The 21,634-nt window shown below is 35.4% G+C and overlaps 1 protein-coding gene and 1 non-coding gene across 2 annotated transcripts; one reads left to right on the top strand and one right to left on the bottom strand.

The window, feature by feature from the left end:
- Positions 1-5,075: 5,075 nt before the first annotated feature.
- Positions 5,076-5,156, top strand: TRNAL-AAG (transfer RNA leucine (anticodon AAG)). The gene has a single exon. It is a non-coding gene; the product is annotated as a tRNA-Leu (tRNA).
- A 231-nt stretch (positions 5,157-5,387) lies between these two features.
- Positions 5,388-11,186, bottom strand: LOC115699218 (uncharacterized). Its single transcript, XM_030626513.2, has 3 exons — positions 10,796-11,186; positions 8,235-8,609; positions 5,388-6,210 (listed from the first exon to the last, which is right to left on the bottom strand). The coding sequence occupies exons 1-3, from the start codon at positions 11,009-11,011 to the stop codon at positions 5,686-5,688; spliced, it is 1,116 nt and encodes a 371-aa protein (XP_030482373.2). The 5' UTR covers positions 11,012-11,186; the 3' UTR covers positions 5,388-5,685.
- Between the last annotated feature and the right edge of the window lie 10,448 nt (positions 11,187-21,634).

Raw genomic sequence — 21,634 nt, 5'->3', positions numbered from 1 at the left:
AGCCTCATTGCAATGCCACACTTGATAAACTAGTACAACAAGTGCCATAGCAAAGACATGCCTTCGAAACCTGCTATCTTTTTCCTTCCTCATCCATCTCAATAGACCTGCTACTGTATTAGCAGCAGAGTTCCATTCCAGCTAACCTTTAATCTCTTCCAAACAATAAGAACTCAGATGGCAATTAAAGAATAAATGTTCATTTACCTCTTAATGTGATTCACATAGTGGACACTCTTCATCTCAGATGATATTGAATCTAAAAAATCTTCCTTTAAGTCTCAATATATCCAATATTGCAAGCTAAAGTATAAATCTATGTTTGAGAAGTGAAAGCTTGTTCCACACCTCTCCTTGACAATAAACTCATTGTTTTGGAGAATAAAGAGCTTGATAACCATCTGTAATTTGATTTGGCTTTGTAAAATCTATAGCAGAGGGTAAGTTGTTAAATTTGTCTTTGATTTTTACCACTTGCCTCCAGTACTAACTGATATTTGATGATCCTTTGTGTGTTCTCTAATCTCTATCTCCTATATATACTGCATTCACCCATTTGACCCATAATGTATCTTGGTTCAATTCAATTGTCCATACATACTTTTATATTGCTGCTTCATTCCATTCTTGAATCCTTCTAAATCCCATTCTTCTTTCCTTCTTTAGATTACACATGTCATCCCTAGATACTAAACCAGGACCATTTGTTTCAGCTAGACATTTCTATAAAAAAACTCTTATAACCTGAATTCACTCGCTGCAACACTTTTCTTAGAAGTATCATGATTTGTGACTAATATGAGCGTGTATAAAAAAAAGATCGAGTCACTAAAGTGGCCCTCCCCGCATATGACAAATTTTTTGAACTACAAACTCTTATTCGAATTACCATCTTTTTCAGTAATGAATCACATTAAGTTGTTGTCAACCTTTTTGAGATTGCTGTTGCTAAATTCTAAGATTTCAATGACACTTTATACATCATGCTCACTCATTTGACAACAATAAATGGATAACTTGGCTTCACTGGGTAGAAGACCCGAGGTATGAGAGAAGATTTTCAACCCTAAAGCATACTGTATATTGAGATAAATTCTCCATGAAAAAAATAATAAAACATCACCTTTAAAACACAAATAATTCAAGTTCAGTGTCTCACACCACTCATAGGACTTGAAATCTTCTTTGGAGTCTACTTTCATCATAACTTGGGATAAGTATTCCATTCTAAGGACAAAAAGAAGAGGAGACATCAGGTCACCTTGTCTCGAACCCCTTTTTGCCTCAAAGAACCTGTGCATAGTCCCATTAAACATGAGATTGAATTTTGGAGTTCTTACAAATAACATAATCAACTGGATAATATGTTCGGGGAACTCAAAATCAGTTGACATCTCTTCAATGAAGTCTCATGCTAATGTGTCATACACTTTCTTCAAGCCTAGCTTTATCATACAATTTGGCTTTGTGTTGTTCCTTCCATAATGGTGCACCAAATCTTAACAAACCATTATATTATAGACCTTCGACAAACCTACTTTGATTTTTAAAAATGAAATCCAGAAGCACCATTTCTCAATCTGGAACAAATAAGCTTGGTTGCAATTTTGTAAATGAGCTATTGGTCAAAGATATAAAATTGAGTCAGGACAATTACCTTTCATAATCAAAGACATCAGTGTGTTGGGTTTTGTATCCTAAATAAAACCCTTTACAATCTGATTAGTTATCAATATAAGAAATTTGAAGTGATTATGTTTGCATGAATTTTTCATGCTTATGGTTTAATATGTTTAATATATATATACACAAAGTCTGTTAAGTCCAGAACATATATTTATTCACAATTACAGTATTGTCAACACAGTGGAATGTGATTGTGATTATATGATTCAAAAGACTAAGTCCATGTTTCATCAGTGTTTTGGATTTACACTGAAGTGATAATCAGCGATGATGTGTACTTACATTTGGAGTAAGTGTTATGTTCTTTCCAGGACATTGGTAAAGTATACTAGTTTTGAATGTATGGAGTATACATTGGACTGGACCGATATTGAACTTAGTTAAGATATTATAAACTTATCGTTGTATCTTTCCAAGTCAATATCAGTAGTTGATCTTAGATTAAAAGAATCTAAATCCTGATATGCTTAGGCTCAACTTAGGAGTGTTATTCATGTTCTTTGATTTATTAGTTAAGCCTACTTTTGGGTCAGGGTGATACGTATATTTTGGGAACATGATAGTATGATTGAGTGGGAGCGCTGAACATAAATATGGAATCTATAACCTATTTGGTGTATAGAAGTCAAGTGATGATTCCCTTCGAGCTTAGCTAAATAGAAGTAAATAGATGAGCTCTTGTTTCAGTGACTAATTCTTAGATCACTAAAACATCATTTACAGGTAGCTAAGTGTTTTAAGGGGCCAAATACATTGAGGGGTGAAAACGGTAAATTTATCCCATCTCGATGTAAATCATCTATATAGAGGATCTTTGATCACATTAAGATTATAACAATGGTTAAATGAGATAGCATATCTATATTGTGAAACATATAGAATGCTCTATATAAGTCTGAGAGTGTAATTCTAAGTTCTAAGAGTAGATTCAACGAGGAATTAATAAGTAGGGATTTACTTAGTAAATTTGGTTCACTTATTGGAAGCTCAGCATATAGATCCATGGTCCCCATTCTAGTTAAGACCATACTGCTTGTAAGACTCAATAATTGATTTATAATTAATCAATTATAATTCTAAAGTTAGACTATGTCTAATTTATGAATTTTCACTGAGCAGGAGTGAAATTGTAAAGAAAAGAGATTCTATGTTTATTTATTAATTAAGAGACTCTATATGTCTAGTCTAATTAATAATTATATTAAATGACAATATTATTTAATAATCTATTTTAGTTATTAAATAATTAATTTTGGCATTTAAATGGTTAGAATTAGAAAATTGGCGTTTTTGAGAAAATAGAAATAAAAATTGTGAAAACTGCAAAATCCAAGTAAGGCCCAATAACACCTGTGGCCGGCCACTTGAGAAGCTTTTTCCATATAATATTTTTATTATTTTAATGCCAAATAATCAGTAACCTAAACCTAGTAGTTGCCTATAAATAGAAAGTGAAATTGTCAGAAAATCAAAGATTGCCTTTTTCAGAAAAACTGAGCCTTCCACTTTCTCTCTATAGCCGACCCTACCTCTCTCTCTCTTTTCCTCTTCACAATTTTGAACCCCTTACTGATAGAGTTGTGCCCACACACAACAAGTGGTACCTCAATCATAGATTGGAAGACTGTGAAGGATCACACACAAAGATGTGAAGGATCACACGCAAAGAGAAGGACATTCGGGCTCAGATGTTGATAATACTCTGCGACAGAAAGGATACAAGGGTTAGAGATCTAAGTGGAAGGAGACATTATTCCGCTGCCATTAATGTAAGGTTTTTTTAACTTTATATGTGTTTAATTATCGTTTTAGAAAGTTCATATTTAGGGTGTTAAACAACATACTTGTGGGTAGAACTAAGATCATGGTAAAATAAATTCCAACATAGTGTTGTTGCATTGATCTCTTCGAGCAACTTCTTTGATTGTAAGAAGGAAAACACAACTTCACCAATATCCTTGCCAACCACTTCCCAATTATCCTAATAGAAAAAGCTACTAAATCTATTTGGAGCGGGTAATTTGTTCCCAAGAATCTCCAAAGTTGCATTCTTCACATCCTTATCAATGTATTGAAATGATAATTTGAAATGATAGGAATTGTTTTGATGAGAGAACGCTTGACAACCTTCCCCCTTCCATTTTTCTTCCAAATAATGAGTTATAGAAACTCAGAAATGCCTCTGTTACACATTCTAGATGTGAATTAAATTGTGTAAAGTTGGTCTTAGGTTGTTACCATAAATCTAAGAATTAATTGTTAGTCAGTTTCTATTTTTAAGGCCTTTATTTCTCTAAGTTGTTAATTTTTTTTTTATCGTCTTCTTCTCCTTCTTCTAAATTTTCTTTTATAAAGTGTTAATCGATTTCTATATGCTTGGTTATGTGATGTTGTGCATGTTTGTGAGCTATACTTATTGTTGCCTTATTATCACAAAATAACTTCATATGTAGACTAAATTGCAACTTCAACTCTGTAAGCACACGTTTTATCCATAAAAGCTCACACACCCTGTCAGCCATAGCTCTATACTCATCTTCTGCACTACTTCTTGCAACCACATTTTATTTTTTGCTTCTCCAAGTCACAAAATTACCCCATACATAAGTATAATACCCAAAAGTAGATTTTCTATATGTGATACATAAAATGACTCACCATACTCACAACAAATGCAATATCAGGACGAGTGTGAGACAGGTATTACCACCAATCACTGGTATTGTTGAACATCCACGAGTTTGCCTTGCTGAATATCACAAAGTTTTTGTTCAGATCAATATGGGTATCTTCATGGCAACATTCACTCATTCCAGTATCTTTTAGTAGGTCGAGAATATATTTTCTCTGTGAGATAACAATCCCTTGTCTAGACTGTGCTACTTTCATAGCCAAAAATTTACTTCATCTCTCTTAGATCTTTGATCTCAAATTCTCTAAAGAATTTACTTTTCATTGCCTATGTCCCAAAAAAGCTTGGTCATTTAACGACATCAGTGAGAAAACGAAGCCATGAATGACCAAGAACCCCAAAGCTCCATTCTTCTTTCGTTCTCAACGAAGAAAAAATAGATCTGAAAAAAAGTAAAAAAGAAAAGAAAAAAGATAATTGTAAACCATGGTGGGTGGTGGATGATGGTGGTGGTGGTAGTCAGTAGATGAAGAAGAAAGAGAGAGAGAGAGAGGAGAAAGAGAGTGTGAAAAGAAAATTTGAGTTTTAGGGGTTAATTATTAACAAATTAAAAGTATTAGGGTTATGCCACAATTTAATCATAGGAAAATAGTCAATAGTTTCCCGTATAGGGACACGACCAAAATATTATTATCCTTCTTTTAGTCTTATAATATTTAAAAATCAAATTATTAAGAAAATAACAGTTTGACAATAAGTTGAGATGGCCGAGTTGGTCTAAGGCGCCAGATTAAGGTTCTGGTCCGAAAGGGCGTGGGTTCAAATCCCACTCTCAACATTTGTCTGTGTACATTTTTTATTCAGTTCTCTCCTTCTACAATCTACATTAGGAAATATACCACCTTTATTTTGACAAGAAAATTACCATTTTTTGTTCTCCAGTAATTATTAACTTTGTTTTAAAAGACCCACCAAAGTATAGTTTTTAGCAGGAGTTGAATCGAAGAATAAATGTGCTGATATTTCAACAGTGATAATACTCAATGTTCAGAACTTGGGAAATGGCACATTTATGTGGTCCGACTACCAAACAGTTTTTTTGTTTTTTTTTTCCAAGAAGCAAAATTTTACATTTGGAAAATGATACAAATTAATGTAACAAAGGGAAAAAAAAGTTCTGCTTATATTTTTTTTGTACACATTCCAAAAGATGCACAGTGGTAGTAGTAGTTGCTATGTTGAGTATTAGAATATCTCAAATATACACAAGTAGTGTCTCAGTCAAAGCCTTATGGCATTGATGATAAGGCAAAAGCCAATGAGAACTGTTGGATCAAGATACCATGGTCAATCATTGTTAATCAACACTATAGTGACTTTCTCCAATCAAGATTGTCATCAGGGAGGTAATGTTTCTGTACATCATTAGGAGCAATGAAACAGTCAATTGAGAGACCAGGAACGTTGAATGCTATGTCATCTATGGTCCAGATCTCTTCCATTCGAGTGATTGCGGGGCCTGATTTTAGATTATCTCCAAACCGTGTGATGATCACGTTTGTTTGACCAGAATGGGCGATCATCACACCCTCCACCGTTCGATAATCCTCAATTTTTGTGGACATTGTGGTTTCCCAATAAGTAGGGTAGGTTCCAGGGGATTGAATCCTAGTTAAGTAAGAATCCTCTAAGAACACAAGTAAGCCACTCCTTTGGCTAAAGTAACCAAATATTACATGTTTGATCATCTCAGCTGTGCTGTCACTCCGCTCAGCTAGATCCGTCTGATCAGCTGACAATTTCAACATGAAACAATCTTCGCCCGAGATTCGCTTTTCGCCTATGAATTGTGCTGGGGAAAATACAGCTGATATTGCCAAAGGGTCTAGTCCCTGCTTATACAAATTGCAACTCAATTTTGAGCCATTGGTAACATAGTAACATGGAAAATAATGAACATACACATATATATTTAAAAAAAGTTTCTTTCTCCTCAAGAACATGGGACCATGAAACAAGATCCATAATCTTGGCTGGTAGCTAGGATTATTCGTTGGTTTTAAGGGGGACCATTAATGTGCATTTCATGCTATCTAGCTCATCAAAATCAAATCACAGTCTAGTCCATAACATATATAAACATCCAACCAATCAATTTTTCTTTAAGAGAATAAATTTTTTATCAAAATAAGAAATCAAAGTAACCCAAGCTTCACCTTAGTCAAGTGCTTTACATTAACAATTTTGAATAGGGACAAAATGTATCAGAAAGTGAGAAAAAAGTGCACTTGAAGCCAACTATGAATGTGACAGCACCTCAAGAGTTATAGTCTTTATTTATATCTAATCTTTTGTTTGATTTAGATATTAGGTATACTCTACAGGCAGCAGGTAAAGATCTAAGATCCATTCATTAATTAACTACTTTATTATGGTGGATTATATCTAGTTTGGATCTTTTTGGTAAAAATGATTGTTGATTATTTAAACAAAATTACAGCTTGGTGTCGCTTAAATTATATCTAATTAAGAGATTGAGAACCTTAACTCGGAATTTCATTATTTGAAAGGAAAAAAATGCAAGTAATTACTGTTTCAAATTTTCAATAAGCTTTGCTTATATTTATTTTTCCAAAAAATATTATTTTAATTATCATAATATCTCCTGACCTAACATGCAATTTCACGAGCTCAAAGCATCACCATCAGTAGTTCAACCAACCATGAAAGATTATATATATAACTATAAATATGTATTATACATATATTTATACTAAAAAGAAAGCAATAAAGAATATATTATACGCATATACCACCAATAATTTTTGAGGCTGCTGGACAAAAGGGAAACCATGAGGAAAACAACAAAAATACAATAAAATAAAATAAATAATGTAGCAAATAGACAAACATAAGCATGGGTCACTCTCCAAACTTTTCATTTGGTCCCCCATATCCGTACACAATTTCATGGCCATATATGTTATATTGCTCTGAGAAAGCAATCCTATTTTGATGGTTATAATTATATACTATTAATAGTGATAACCACTCTACTTGCAATGTGTGCTAACAATGTCGTATTAACATACATATATATAGATACAAGTATATTTTTATAATAACAACATGGGCCATTTTACCAAACAACAATATATGTGTCGATACATTGCTTGAATCAGTATATGAGTTATGTACATACCACTATAGATCTATGTTGTTTTATCTTATTGGTGAATGTGTACGGACTATAATTACTTTTTAAGAAACGTAACAATTTACTAATCTATAAACAATTCAACATGCTAATAAGTTCTAAATTACAAAAGAAATTAAGAAGCAATGTTATAAGGCACCACCCTAAATGTATATAACATCCTAATATATTATTATGGCTAATTTAGATTTTAGTCCTGAACTTTTATATCTATGTTTTTTGAATTTTTTAGGTTGTAAAAAATTTCTCTTGATTTATTGAGATTGTTAAATTTAAAAACTTCTATTTAATTTTACTAAAGAAAATCTAGTATGGATGAAAATTAGAGACACAATTTGATACATGTTAAAATTTAGGGGGATAATTTAGTACATATCAAAATTTAGGGGATATAATTTAGTACATAGATAATTGCCACATTAGTAAAATTAAATGAAATTAGACAGAATTCTTTAAATCTAATAATTTTAATAGTTTGGTGAGAATTTTTAACAGTCTAAAAACTTTAGAAGTATTATTTAGTACATGTCAAAATTTAGAAGGTAAAAATCCTACTTAACGTGTTATTATTGGTAGGGTTAAAAGTAATTTAAGTATATAATCTCCGATATTTATTTGTACTAACATCCTGATTAAATGTTTTTGTTTAGCATTTCTCAGCAATGGAAGCATTATACCAATAGGGTAGGAATTACTTGCCTGAAGAGCTCGTCGGAGAGGTCGAACACCGCCTTTGGCAGCGTGAGCGCTGAGCCAGGGTGTGTGGCGCCAAGCCACATTTCCATCACTACCTGCAATGACCTTGTGACCACCTACTACTAGCTCAATTAACCACTTGTTGGGAACCATTTGCCACATTACAAAACAGCCCTTTTGAGAAAATGTGCTACTAGTACTACTACTACTACTACTGGCGGCTCCAGAAGCCGAGACGCCAGCCGAGCCGAGGTCATGGTCCCCCATTGCCATTGTCACTTTTCCGGTGACAAATATGTTCTTTACCGTACCTTCTAGCTTCCGGCAACCGGTGGCAGCTGTGAAGTGTTGTATTATGTATTGTGCCGAGGATGACACCTATTTATTATTTAAACATAATGTATTAATTTGTTAATAATAATAAATAAGCCTAAAACTAAAAGTCCCAGCAAAAACTTTACCAAAAAAAAAAAAGAAAAAGAAAAAAGTCCCAGCAAAAAAAAAGGCCTAAAAGATAAAATATTGCCTAACTGTATTTTAAAGTTTATTGTTTAGCCAGGACCAAAATTGGGTGGAGACTTGTTATTGTTAGTTAATGAATTGCAACTAGCTTTGCCCTACCCTTTTAATTACATAATGATAACCATACTAAAAGCTAATCAAAACTCTCATCTACCCCATAAATGTGAGGATTTAAAGGTTTATATCTTTATTAATTTGAGACACTTTTGTTTGCAAAAGAAAAGATAATAATTATTATTTCGATATTTAAAAAATATTACCGTTAATCTCTTATTTTAATTTTTTAGTTAAATTTCGTACTCAAAACACATGCTAGAATATTTTTTTTCTAATTTTTTTTATAGCGATGTTTGTTATAATTATAATATCAAACTTATTAATTTTTAAGTATATACAACAAAATTCTTGATATTCTAATTAATTAAGTGTGTTCAAAATTCAAACATGATATGTGATAAATATAATGAATAATACTATAAAAAAATATATTTCGCCATATATTTTCAAACACAGAATTTAACTGAAAAATCATAATAAGAGATTATAGTTAAACACTCCTTTCTTCTATATTTTATTTATTTGACAAGTACATACCATAATAATATGTTTGAATAGAATTCCAATGTCAAAATCTTGATCATTTCACACATTATGATTCTCTTTGTAGCCTAAATATTAAATAGAAGAACATGTGTTATCAATTTCCTTTTTCTTTTCTAAAGAACTAATTTGACTTATATTAGACTTTACAAGTCATAATAATGTGTTTTCATACGCCACTTGCTTTCATTTCACATGAGTCTATGACCTAAGTTTTATTAGTAGGCATTTTAAGTTTGCCCCTATTATATTTTTTAATAATCATAAGAGCTACATGTTGATGTATTAAACTATATGGCAAGTAAATTATTTGAGTGTTTCAAAAATTGTAGCCTCAAATACCCAAGTCAGTTTTGACTCATTAGTCAACTATAGCTAGATAAATTATCTTCTTTCTTTTAAAAAATAAAGGATAAATAAATTCTTATAATACTTCCACACAGAGGAAACAAAAAATTGTGAAAATTACCATCAATGAGACGTTATCTAACTAAAACCTTTTTGTTCTTTTGTTGGTGTGTGTGATTATAGAATCAAAATCAAAACACATATTATTAATCTATTTAAATATGGGGTAAATATTATTTTAGATTTTATATTTTACAAAAGTTACTAATTAAATTTTTTATTTTGTTAAATGACAATATGGACTCTTTATTTTCTAAAATTATACAAATAGGACCTTGAACTGAATTTTTATCAAAATAAAATTTAATAATAATATGATCTAGAGATGTTATAACAAAGATAATTATATTTTTTGTATTCGTCCCGTTCAAAATTATCTTAAAAGTTGATTACATTAAAAAATAAAATTATTAAAAATTAAGTTCAGAGTAACGTTTTAACCACTTTAGAAAATACAAGGTTGATTTTGTGATTTAATAAAACAGGAATCCAATTAGTAAGAGATTTGCAGGTAGAAAATAATATTTGCACTTAAATATATATATTTATATCAGTGGGTTGATTATGGCAACTTTAAGGCTGTCTGAGCTGAGAGTTAATCTGTTATGTAAAGAGTAAACAAAACCCAGAGAAATACTGAAAACACCAGTCCCTTTTGTTTCTATCTAATCACTATTGTATGTTACTTTAACTAACACGAGTAACTTTCTCTTGGAAAACCCAAAAAAAACTTGTATAGATATATGTGTATATTAATATAAGTTACAAATATTTATTTATTTATTAAAAAAAAAAAAAACTACTATTCATATGACTGAACTTATTGAATTTCTTTGGTGCAAACAAAAAGAATAACCGCAAAGGTAAGAAGATAAGAAAAAAGAGCTATTCAAAGTAGGAAGGTAAACGATCCAAACAATCATATATATATATATATATATAGCAAAGTTGTATTAAGTAAAGTAATTAGCAGGAAAAGAACATTTTTCTGTTTGGATAGTGAGAAAAGAAAATAAATAAAGTAATTAAGTTACCTCATTAAGAGAGTGATCAGGGTGAAGAGAGAGAGGAAAAAGAGGACAACCCAGAACACTGAGTAGGATCTTAAGGTCAGAACGCTTGTTGAAGACGAGAGAAATGTGGGTTTTGATCCAGTTCCGCCATGTTTGACGCATTCCTTTCTTTGAGCCATTTGAAGAATCGTCTTCTTCGTTGGTTGGTTCCTCTGAAAGTGGCGCAAGTCTACCCATTTTTTCCTTTTATCTAATGAAAAAGAAAGAAAGAAAAGAAGAACAAAATCTCTGCTGTTTGGTCTCTGTTTTACTCAAATGAAAACTTAAGAGAACACTACTTAAAGAGAGAGACTGTTCTCTCTATTGTCAATTTTTTTTCTTTTTTCTTTTTTCTTTTCTTTTTTCAAGTCTACCCACCACGCAGATTTGGCGCGTGTAGTTCACATCACTTTAATTTTTTTGAGATGAAGGTTTGTGTCAGTGTCACTTTCAAGTTGATATTTATAATTTTTTTGGTCAGATTTATTTTGGAAAATTTGAAGAAGAATTATAAATCGTGAAAAAGATAGTATTTGATTGTGATTATTATTACTATTATTATTATTCCAATATTTTTTTTTTGGGGTTTTGCATAAATGAATTAATGGAATTAGATGTAAATTTAAAATCTAAAATGGATTAGTTTGTTGTGGTTATTGACTCTAAAAGATTTAGACACGTTTGAAAGTCAGTTTGCTTAAATGACTTTAATTTAACAGTATGGGATCCAAAGAAAGCCCCAAAATAATAAACAATAATTAAATTATACATAATGAATTATTATTATTATTATTATTATTATTATTATTATTATTATTATTATTATTCACCTTTTAACAGAGTAGAGTAGGAGTCATGGGGTGGGGTGGGGATATTTTTATTTTTTATTTTATAACTGGGGATATTTCATCTTTTTAAGATAATCTTACACGTGGAAGCTGTTATATTTACATGTGCTCCCTTCTATTTTTTTCTTTCTTTATTTTTCTGTTAAAAATTGTTTAAAAATTAATTATATTAAAAATAAAATTATTAAAAATTAAATTCAGATCCCATTTTTACCATTATAAAAAATATAAAATCTATTTTAATTAATAAATTTTACAAAATATAATATAAAATAATATTCACCCTTATATATTTGCCATATATACATTCACAAAGTTTAATTACAAAAAAGTACAGTAATGGTAGTGGCGAGTTTTATATGGGCTAACAACTTTTGACCAATTCTATACATTTTAATTTGTACTTTCCAAGATGAAAAAGTAAAAGAAAGTTTCAAACTTTAGGGAATGTCAGTCACATGCAATATTTGACAGCCACAAGAACAATACTTCCCCTATTTGCACCAAATAAATACATTTATAATTCAGTATTTATATAATTAATAATACCCACATGCACTAAATTTCCTTGAGATCTATTAGTTAAAATTAATACATATTATTGTGGAGAATGGTGTTTGTAGGAATTTCTTTCCCGAAATAATGCCCATACTCCTGTAAAACTCAGAGTGAATTTGAAGAAAAACATAGCGAAGTCTTGAAAGAGAAAAAAGAGAGAAGACAAAGCAAAACTTATTTTATTTGAGAAAATTGAGTATGCATTAGCAATACCATTCAAGAAAACTAAACAAACAAATAACAGAATTAGCTAGTGAACTAATTAATTCTTAACTGTCTTCATGAAACTGTAAATGTGTATTGTCATCCTCCTTCAAACGAAATAGTGTGGATACCATTTTTAGTTTGGTCTCCAAATAGAGAAAGTGTTCAGTTTTGCGATCCTTTATAAGAATGTCAATCGTTTGATCATGAGCAGAAACATATTGAACTGAAAGCTATTTGTCAAGAATTTTATCTCTTCCGAAATAGAGATTAAGTTCAATATGTTTAGACCGTACATGAAAGATTGGATTAGCAGTCATAGCTGATGCACTTTAATTGTCTACCAATATAACAGGAGCATGAACTGAGGTGACTTGTAATTCTGTGAGCAAAGATCGAATCCACTTTAGCTCAGCTGCTGCTTTGGCCAAGGCTCTAACTTCGCTTTCAATACTAGACCTAACCACTATCTGTTGCTTCTTGGCAGACTAGCTCACTGGATTTTCACCAAAAAAACACTAAGTAACCTCTTGTGGACCTACGATCATCAATGCAGCTGGCCCAGTCTGCATCTGAGTATGCTGTGAGAGTCAATGCAAATGCAAGAGTGAGACATATACTATCCTTCAGGGTCGGCCCTGAGCTAAGACGAAGGAGGTGGCCGCCTTAGGCCCCCCATCGCTCAGGGCCCCATTTCGAAAAAAAAAAATTAAAATATAGTTAGTAATAAAATAAATAATAATACTTTTAATGCTAAATATGTGTTGTAGCCTAGTGATAATTTGATAAATTAACAACTAAGAGGTTTAGAGTTCAAATCCCAATAGCCTCACTTTTTCGCTGGGCCCCATTTTTTATTTTTGCCTAAGGCCCAAATTAACATAAGGCTGGCCCTGCCATCCTTAATAGTGCCTTTAAGGTACTTGAGTAACCTTTTGCAAGCCTCCCAATGTAGGTGAGTAGGAGCTTGTAAAAATTGACTGAGTTTGTTTACAATAAAGGCTACATCAGGTCTAGTAAGGGACAAGTATTGAAGTACCCCCAAGGTACTTCGATACAAAGTTATATCAGAAAAAAGTTCACCATCATGTAATGGGAGCTTTGCTGCTGCACTGGTGGGGTTTGGAGATGACCTAGTACCTTCCATGTGTAGTCTGACTAGAAGATCGATAATGTATTTGGTCTAAGAGAGATACATACCAGTACTAGGGGTGTTCGCAGTGCGAGTGGTGTAATTTTTGACTATTTTTTCAAACCAACCCGCACATGCGGTTTTTTCAATTTCCTAAACTGCACCCGCACCGCGAAACTAAAAAACCGCACCGCAAAAAATAGTGCACTGCGGTGCGATTTTTGCGATTTGGACTATCACTAAATAATTAAACTATCACAAATACAATAAATTTGACCAACATTTGTCAAAAATACCATAAGGCTTGAAAATAAATATGAAAAAAAAGTTTCAAGTTTCAACAATACAATAATTAGTGGGCTTAGGTTGGGCCTTCACATATTGAACCTAAATAAATATAAAAATTGGTATTTTTTATAATATGCGGTGCGGTGCGGTTTGAACCGCATATTAATAATTCAAAACCGCAAACCTCACCGCACCGCGCGGTTTAGAAAAAATTCAAACCGTGATCGCACCGCAAAGAATTTCAAATCGCATTTTTTTGCGGTGTGGGCGGTTTGATGAACACCAGTGCTATCTCTGTAAATTTCAACCCCTATAAAGTAATGAGCCTGTCCTAAGTCTTTGAGTGAAAAAGATTTGTTGAGATTAGAAATAAGCTCGGATATCATTGCATGATTGGAGCCTATTACAAGTATATCATCAACATATACTAGTAAGATTATTAGAGATGAACCAGAGTCGAAAATGAATAGAGAACTTTAGCCCTTGAACTTTGAAAACCCCAGGAGACAAGATTTTGTCTAAGTTTCTCATTCCAGACCCTTGGAGTCTGTTTTAGACCGTATATGGCCTTATTTAACTTGTAGACATGATTAGGCTATGAAGCATCTTTAAACCCTGGTGGTTGACTCATGAATACAGTTTTAGACAGGTTACCATTGAGGAAAGCATTCATGACATCAAGTTGTGTAACATCAAAATTGTTAGAGACAACTAATGAGAGTACAATTAAAACTATTGTGGGTTTTACAACAGGACTAAAGGTCTATTCAAAGTCAATTCCAACTGTTTGTAAGTACCCTTTGGGTGCAAGTCTAGATTTGTACCTGTTTGGATTGCCATCTGAGTTGGGCTTTATTCTATGTACCCATTTGCAACCTATGACATTCATATCTTTTTCATAAGGCACTAAATCCCAAGTCTTTGCATTGACAAGGGCAATGATTTCTTTCTTCATAGCACCATTCCAGCGAGGATTAGCCATTGCTGCCTTGACAGATTTTGGTTCAGACTTGAATATGGCATGCTTAAAGGACATTTCTTACTTTTGGGGATTGATCAGATGGTTGATGCCACGTTAGGGTACAAATTATTAAGGTTCATGGATACATATTTCAATTACAACTAAATCAAGATGCATGTGGCAGACCAAGAACACATTAGTTTCCAAATGGATAAAGGAGTGAACTGTTACATGGTCATGCCAAACAACCAATGTAACCACCCAGTTGATGGTTGTGACGTCGCATGATTTTAGACGAGTGTCCCCCATCCTTCGGACAATGAAGTCGGTCCAGATGGCTTTCAAACATCCTCAATCACCCAACCCGAACGCCTCCCGCTCAAGAATGCTGAAACAACATATCAAAGATTGGTCAACAAAATGTTCAAAGATGTCCTAGGGAAGAACATGGAAGTTTATGTAGATAACATGTTGGTAAAGTCCAAGACTTTAGGGGAACATATCAATCATTTGGAGGAAGCCTTTGCTATCATCCGAAAGTATTGAATGAAAATCAACCCCAAGAAGTGTTGGAAAACATATTTTATGAGGATCTTACATTTAATAAACAAGTATGTTGATTATTACTAATCTAACATCCTAAATATGGAACCTTAAAACAATTCAAATTAGTCACATAGAAGTTCATGAAAACCTTACAGTGATTGCAACAAAAGTAAATGTCTCATTCCATTCAGTTTTTCAACACTTGTTCCTTTTTATTATAGAGTATTACCAAGAATTGAACCTGGATTTCTCCTACTTCGAATGTGTTCTTCATAGTCTTCTACAAAGGCCTGAGTATCACCTTAAATAGTGTGGTCTGATACTCAAACACCTTTTGAGAAAAAAATTTGAGAGAGAAATATTTACTACTGAATTCAAAATTAAGAAAGAAGAGAAAGAATAAACATTGGGTTAGACTTAGTGAATTTCTCTTCTCATCACTTTCTTTATATAGGCATTCACTTAGGGTTAGGATTAGATGAGATGGGCTTAAAATAAAGACTTGAGCTTAAATCTAACCTCTAGGCCGAATTCACTAATGGCCTTTAAAGTTAGATTTTTTGCCACTCAATTACACTATTGCGTTCCCAAGATGTAAGTATTTGAGTTAAACCAATAGGAAAGCTTTTAACAAACGAATCAAAGAACATGTGAAACACAGTTGAGGTAGAACCTAATCATCTCAGGATTAAGATAATTGATCTAAGATCAACTTTTAGGTATTTACCTAGAAAAGATATTACAGTAAGTTTACAATATCTTTTTTGTTGTAAATATTGGTCCAATTCGATGTATAGCCAATACATTCAATGCTAGTTTACTTTACTAATATCCTAAAAAAGACATTCCACTTATCTAAATGTAAGTAAACCCCATCGTTGATTATCACGTCAGTATAAATCTAGTGCGCTGATAAATTGTGAGACTAAATAATTTGAAGCATATAATCACAATTACTTTTCATTGTAATAACATCATTGTAATTATGAGTAACTATATGTTCAAAATTTAATAGAACTTATATATTAAACCTATAATCATGTGTAAAATATGTGAACAAAGCTTATGACTAGGTCATGGTATGATTTATGATCTTTATTAAAAGTAAATATAATTATTTAGGGCATAAAATTCTAACAAACTCTCACTTGCACTAATATAAAACTAAAATGCATTTCAAGTTAATCTCATATACTTGATGTATTGATCAAATGTAGTATTTGGCATAAACAATGTAAAAGTTACTGATTTGTTGTATTCAGTATCAACCCACCCCACCATTATATTTTCTTTAGTCACAAAATCTATGATTTTGTGAATTTTCCGTCTATATGTTTTACTCCTCTTAAGGTACATAATTATTTACTGTTTGGCAATTGCATCTGTGTCAACACAAAGTCACACTAGTAACTATTCCATGTTTGGAAATAACGCCAAATTCTATATCAAACTTTCCTGAGTCTAAATAATTCCCTAATTGCCTTTAGGGAATCCTTATTATTCAGCCTTAGTAGTAGATGTTGACTTCGCTTTTAGCCAACGATAATGAGTCTTTTTGATAAGCGATAAACGATATGTCGTAATGAGAATATATAAGAAAGCAATAATAAGACACAGGAATTTATAAAGGTTCAGCCCCGAGCAGTTCGGTAATAGCCTAATCCTCGTTATTTGTATTGACTTAAGAACAAGGAAGAAGTTTCCTTTTCTTATAGCTCTTACAATAGTATCTCTGAATATATAATTCTTAGATAATAATATAGCCTTAGCTTAATGCGTATCGGCTTATAATTTCACGGTCCTTTGCCCAGTGAACATTCTTCACTATTTATAGGGCTGGGAAACTTGAGGAGGAAGAGTTTCCTCTCTCGTTACAATGCGCATAAATAGAAAGATTGTGTGATCAATGCTGAATCTAAGGATCGTGGGATTGAGGCTGAATACACTGATAGTGGGATCGTGTGTATGCCACATCCACGTAAGTTGATCCCTGAGTTGTAGGGATTGAGCTGGTGACTCATGATGCGTCAAGCTGAATTCGCTAAGTGTTGATCATTCTGCACGGCTCGTTGAATATTCCATTCTGGATGTGCCAGCGAGGCATCTTGCTCGGCATATCGCTCCGAGCAGATGCTCCAAGTGGAATCCACGTGTCACCATTCTTGTGATGCCACGTCAGAGTGCCAAATTTGGGATAACATTTGCCCCCCAAGTCTGTACGGGACCTCCGAGGTTGCGTGTAGACTTATTCTGAGCTGGCTCTGCCTTTAGATGGGGACACGTGTCGAGCATGACCGTTCGAGACTCGATGTGAAGCTGACTGGGCGTCCCTTCGGTTTTTGGCTAATTAATGTTCTGACAATTAATATTTTGAAAATCTAAATTTCTCTCTCGACGGTTGACGGTTGCACTCGATTACTTTTGATTTCCCATATTTGCTTTTGAGGCGGGAAGTCGAGGCGTCTAAGGTTCCTTTGTATGCAGTTACCCTTTTTGCCTATAAATACTCAGAGTACTGGCACATTACTCATTTTATCACCCTTCGTTGTTAAGTAAACTCCAGAGCGAAAAGAGAGAGTTTTCTAGCTTCAAAGTTGCCGAAGTGCCTACAGACGATTGCTGGCTTGCTTGAACTCGGACATTTGAATCTTTGAGTAAGTTTTCGATTTCCTTTATGCTTTCCTTTGCATGTGTACGCTTTGAATGTAACTATACTGTAGAAAGAATGCTTAAGAAACCCTAGGGTTAGAAACTTCTGCGACTCTTCTTTTCCATGTCCTTATATTGGCTTTCAGCCGTAGTGCTTATTTTTGAACTGCATTGCGTCTGTCTTCCATCTTGCTTATTCCAAGCTTCATGAACTTTTTTGCCCTAACTCAAGAAAACTTTCTGACTTCTTGAGTTTTGAATTTTCTTCGAACATAGTCGTTCTTTAATTTGTTGAGTACTCCTGGTCGGCATATTTTCTTGTTTTTCGTTTGATACTCCGTCCAACACTCATCTTGTGTGTTGTCTTTTGTAGATGAACCCAGGTGAGTCTTGGAAACTCGGGCATCAGATCGACCAGGATTTGCTTCAACTTCTGCACGAAGTTCATCCTCGTCTTCGTGCTAGTCCTCCTTCTAGCGAAGGAAATTCTTCTGACCCCATACTAAGCCATAGGATGATGGCTCATACGAAGAAAACCACGCATCTGGCCGACGCTTCTGATCCTCAAGTGGCTCGGCTCGCCGCTTTGCCCGACGCCGAATAGGATTTGGCGGTCCCGATGGAGGAAGACCGTGAGGGGGACGCTGAGGTCCAGGAGGTTGAGGAGTTGGACGAGGTGCGTCCGGGCAGTCCTCCCACTGCGGAGGGAGAGGAAGAGGTTGGACCCCTTGACTTCGGGGAGTACAATGAGGCTGGGCAGTCAGTCGATGCTGACGGAGACGCCTTGGTTGAGGGCGTGGACTACGTCAGTGAGGGGCTAGCTGAGGCGGTTCCTCATAGGAGGCAGGGTGCCTTGGGTGCCAGGTGGGTAAGTCCTCCGTCCAAGATTTCGGAGGCACGCCTCCAAACTCTCGACCAGGATGGGTACCTGGGTGAGCTGGAGTGCTATATTCCCGCCCACGACAATCGCGCCACAAATCCTGATAAGGGAATGTGCGCCTGGTCGGGGGCTCATGGCCAGCAAGGGGCGCTGATGCCCTTGCACAAGTACTTCAGGGACGTGGCAGACTTCTTTGGCCTCTGCCCGGCCCAGATCACTCCAAAGGGCATTAAGTGTTTGTCCGCTCTCTTCGTCCTCTACGCTTCCCAAGGATGGGATGCTCCTTCCCCCCACGAGGTCGCCTGGTTCTTCGACCTGAAGTCTACTCCCAAGCAAGGGAGGTCGGGGTATTTCTACTTCTCTCAGCCAGGCTTCAAGTGGTTGAGCGGCACGGACGACAAGGCCACCAGCAAAATAGGGTGTTTTGTTGATGAGTACTTTATGGTGAAGGATCCAAACATCACCCGAACTCGGTTTCAGTAGATTCCGACATATCACCGTCCTCCCCTCACCCTTGGTCTTAAGGATAGAGCTCAGAAACTTGCCCGGTTGCCGTAGGAAGACAGGAATATCATCTAGTTGACCTCCAATGATAATTTGGTGAAGTATGGGCTTTACCCTGAGGACTTTTCTCCTAAGTCCATGGCGGGGAAGAAGAGGAAGTCTGATGCTGGCCGGCCTGAACGAACTCATCCGGAGAATGAGTTGATTCAACTGAAGCGAGAGGCTAAGTTGAAGGGAGGTGCCTGGGCCAAGCAGTATGCTCAGGAGCCCTTGAATCCTGAAGATGAAGCCAAGGATGAGGCTGAATAGGTGACCCCATTTAAGAGGAAGAAGAAACTCCCAGCCACGCCCAGGCCTGTTGAACATGCAATTTGCATAAGGGAGGCCACTTCACCTGTTCGACCGTCTTATCCCTTTGCTGGAAAAGGGAAGGCTGTCATGTCTGAGATAAACTCGATGTCAGGTGATGATGGACTTCTGATTTTCTGGGCGGGCAGTCACTCTGCATTTTACTTCTTTTTTTTTTTAGCTTCTTGACTTTCATGCGTTGTATTTTTGGATGGCTGTTTTTTAACCACGCTGTTTTTGTTCTGTGTAGACATGTCTCAGCAGATGCTTGATGCTCTAAGGAAGAGGATGGGCGGAAGCTCTAGCACCTCCCCTCCGGCCAAGAAGCTTAAGGGCGGAGAGGGGTCCTCGGAGAAGAGACCTTTTCGAGAGGTTATTGACCTTTCTGAGGAGCTGACTGCTGCAAACCCTTCTACCCCCAAATCTGCCAAGTCCAAGGAGTCTGGACCACCAACGACCGGGTTTGAACTGGTCAGGAGTGTTCCTGAGCGGGTGCAGGCACCAACTCCACTTTTACCCGTGCTGCCAGAGGCCAAGAAGGGAAAGGAGATGCTGGCCCACTATATGAACCGGCTGGTTCCTGAAGTCAGTGAGCAACTGGCTGGTGCTGATAGTGACTCATCTCTGGATGTGTTGGTGGGCGGAGTCCTGAAGGAGCTCACCAGGGTAAGTCTTTTTTTATAATTCCCTTTTAACTTTTCACACTTAGCTCCATATACTGACTTTTTCCTTTGTGTAGGCCGGTTTGAAGTTAGCTTACACTTACTCCTGGGCTAAATCTGCTACTTCCAAGAGTGCGGCTCTGTCCGACACCTTGAGGGCGGAGGCGGACTTGGCCAAGAAGGAAGCTGAGGAGGCCAGGGCGGAAACTGGAGCTGTTCGGCTGGAGCTGGGCGAAGCTAATAAAAAGTTGTTTGCTGCTGAGAAGAAGATCTCCGTGCTAACAAAGGACCTCGAAGCTGGTGATCGCTTTGAGGAGACCATCGAGATCTTATCTGCTGAAGTTAACAGTCTTCAGGATGAGAGGAGTTCTCTGCGGAAAGTTCTTCTTCGGCTGAAGGAGGAGAGGGACGCCAAGGTGACCGAGGCGGACCAATTGAAGGAGAAGGTCAATGCTTTGGAGACTGCCACCCTCGAGCTCTTCTTCGATTTCTGGAAGGCTAATCCCCAGGCCAATTTTGACTACCTGGGCGATGCTAAAGACATGTACCTTGAGTACTGCGCGGCCCAAGTTGCTTATGGTGGGAAAGAGGCGGCTGCTTCAACTTCTGGCCAAGCTTCTGGCCAAGCTACTGATGCTTCTCCTGCTCGTACAACAGATCCTCCTGCTCCAGTTGGCTCAGAAGAACCGAACCAAGAGCCTGGGACTTCAACTGTTTAAACACTTCTCTCTTTATCTCCTTTATATATATATATTATATGCAGCCTCAAGGCCTTTAAGACATCGTGACTGACCAAGTGGTCTTTAAACTTAGAATTATTTTTCATTTTTTGGACAACGGGCTGACCGGGCAGCTTTTAATCCCGGTACTACGTGCTTTTGTCATCCTTAATGAATTTCATTCTCTGTATATAATTGTCGTGCAATTGTGATTGTTTTATGTTTACCAAATGCTTTGTACATGTATAGGTACCCCCCAAGTGACCAAGCAGACGTATGACTCTTGGTCACTTGTCTTTTGCAAATATATTGCTTATCTGTTCGGTGTTTTGGGTTCGACTAAACCTTTTGTACGCACTTTAGGTAAATTATAATCATGCTGATTTTTTCGACTCAATAGAATTAGAAATACTATCTTTATTCATTTATTGATCGAAAATGTATTTGTTACCGCAGTAACTTACATCAGAGCTAGTGATCTAATCTGATCTTTTAGCTTAACATGACATAAAACAAATAAGA

Source organism: Cannabis sativa, chromosome 8 (genome assembly GCF_029168945.1).
Source record: "Cannabis sativa cultivar Pink pepper isolate KNU-18-1 chromosome 8, ASM2916894v1, whole genome shotgun sequence".
Taxonomy (NCBI): Eukaryota; Viridiplantae; Streptophyta; class Magnoliopsida; order Rosales; family Cannabaceae; genus Cannabis; species Cannabis sativa.
The sequence above is the reverse complement of the archived record's forward strand: the minus strand, read 5'-3'. Positions and strand labels throughout refer to the sequence as shown.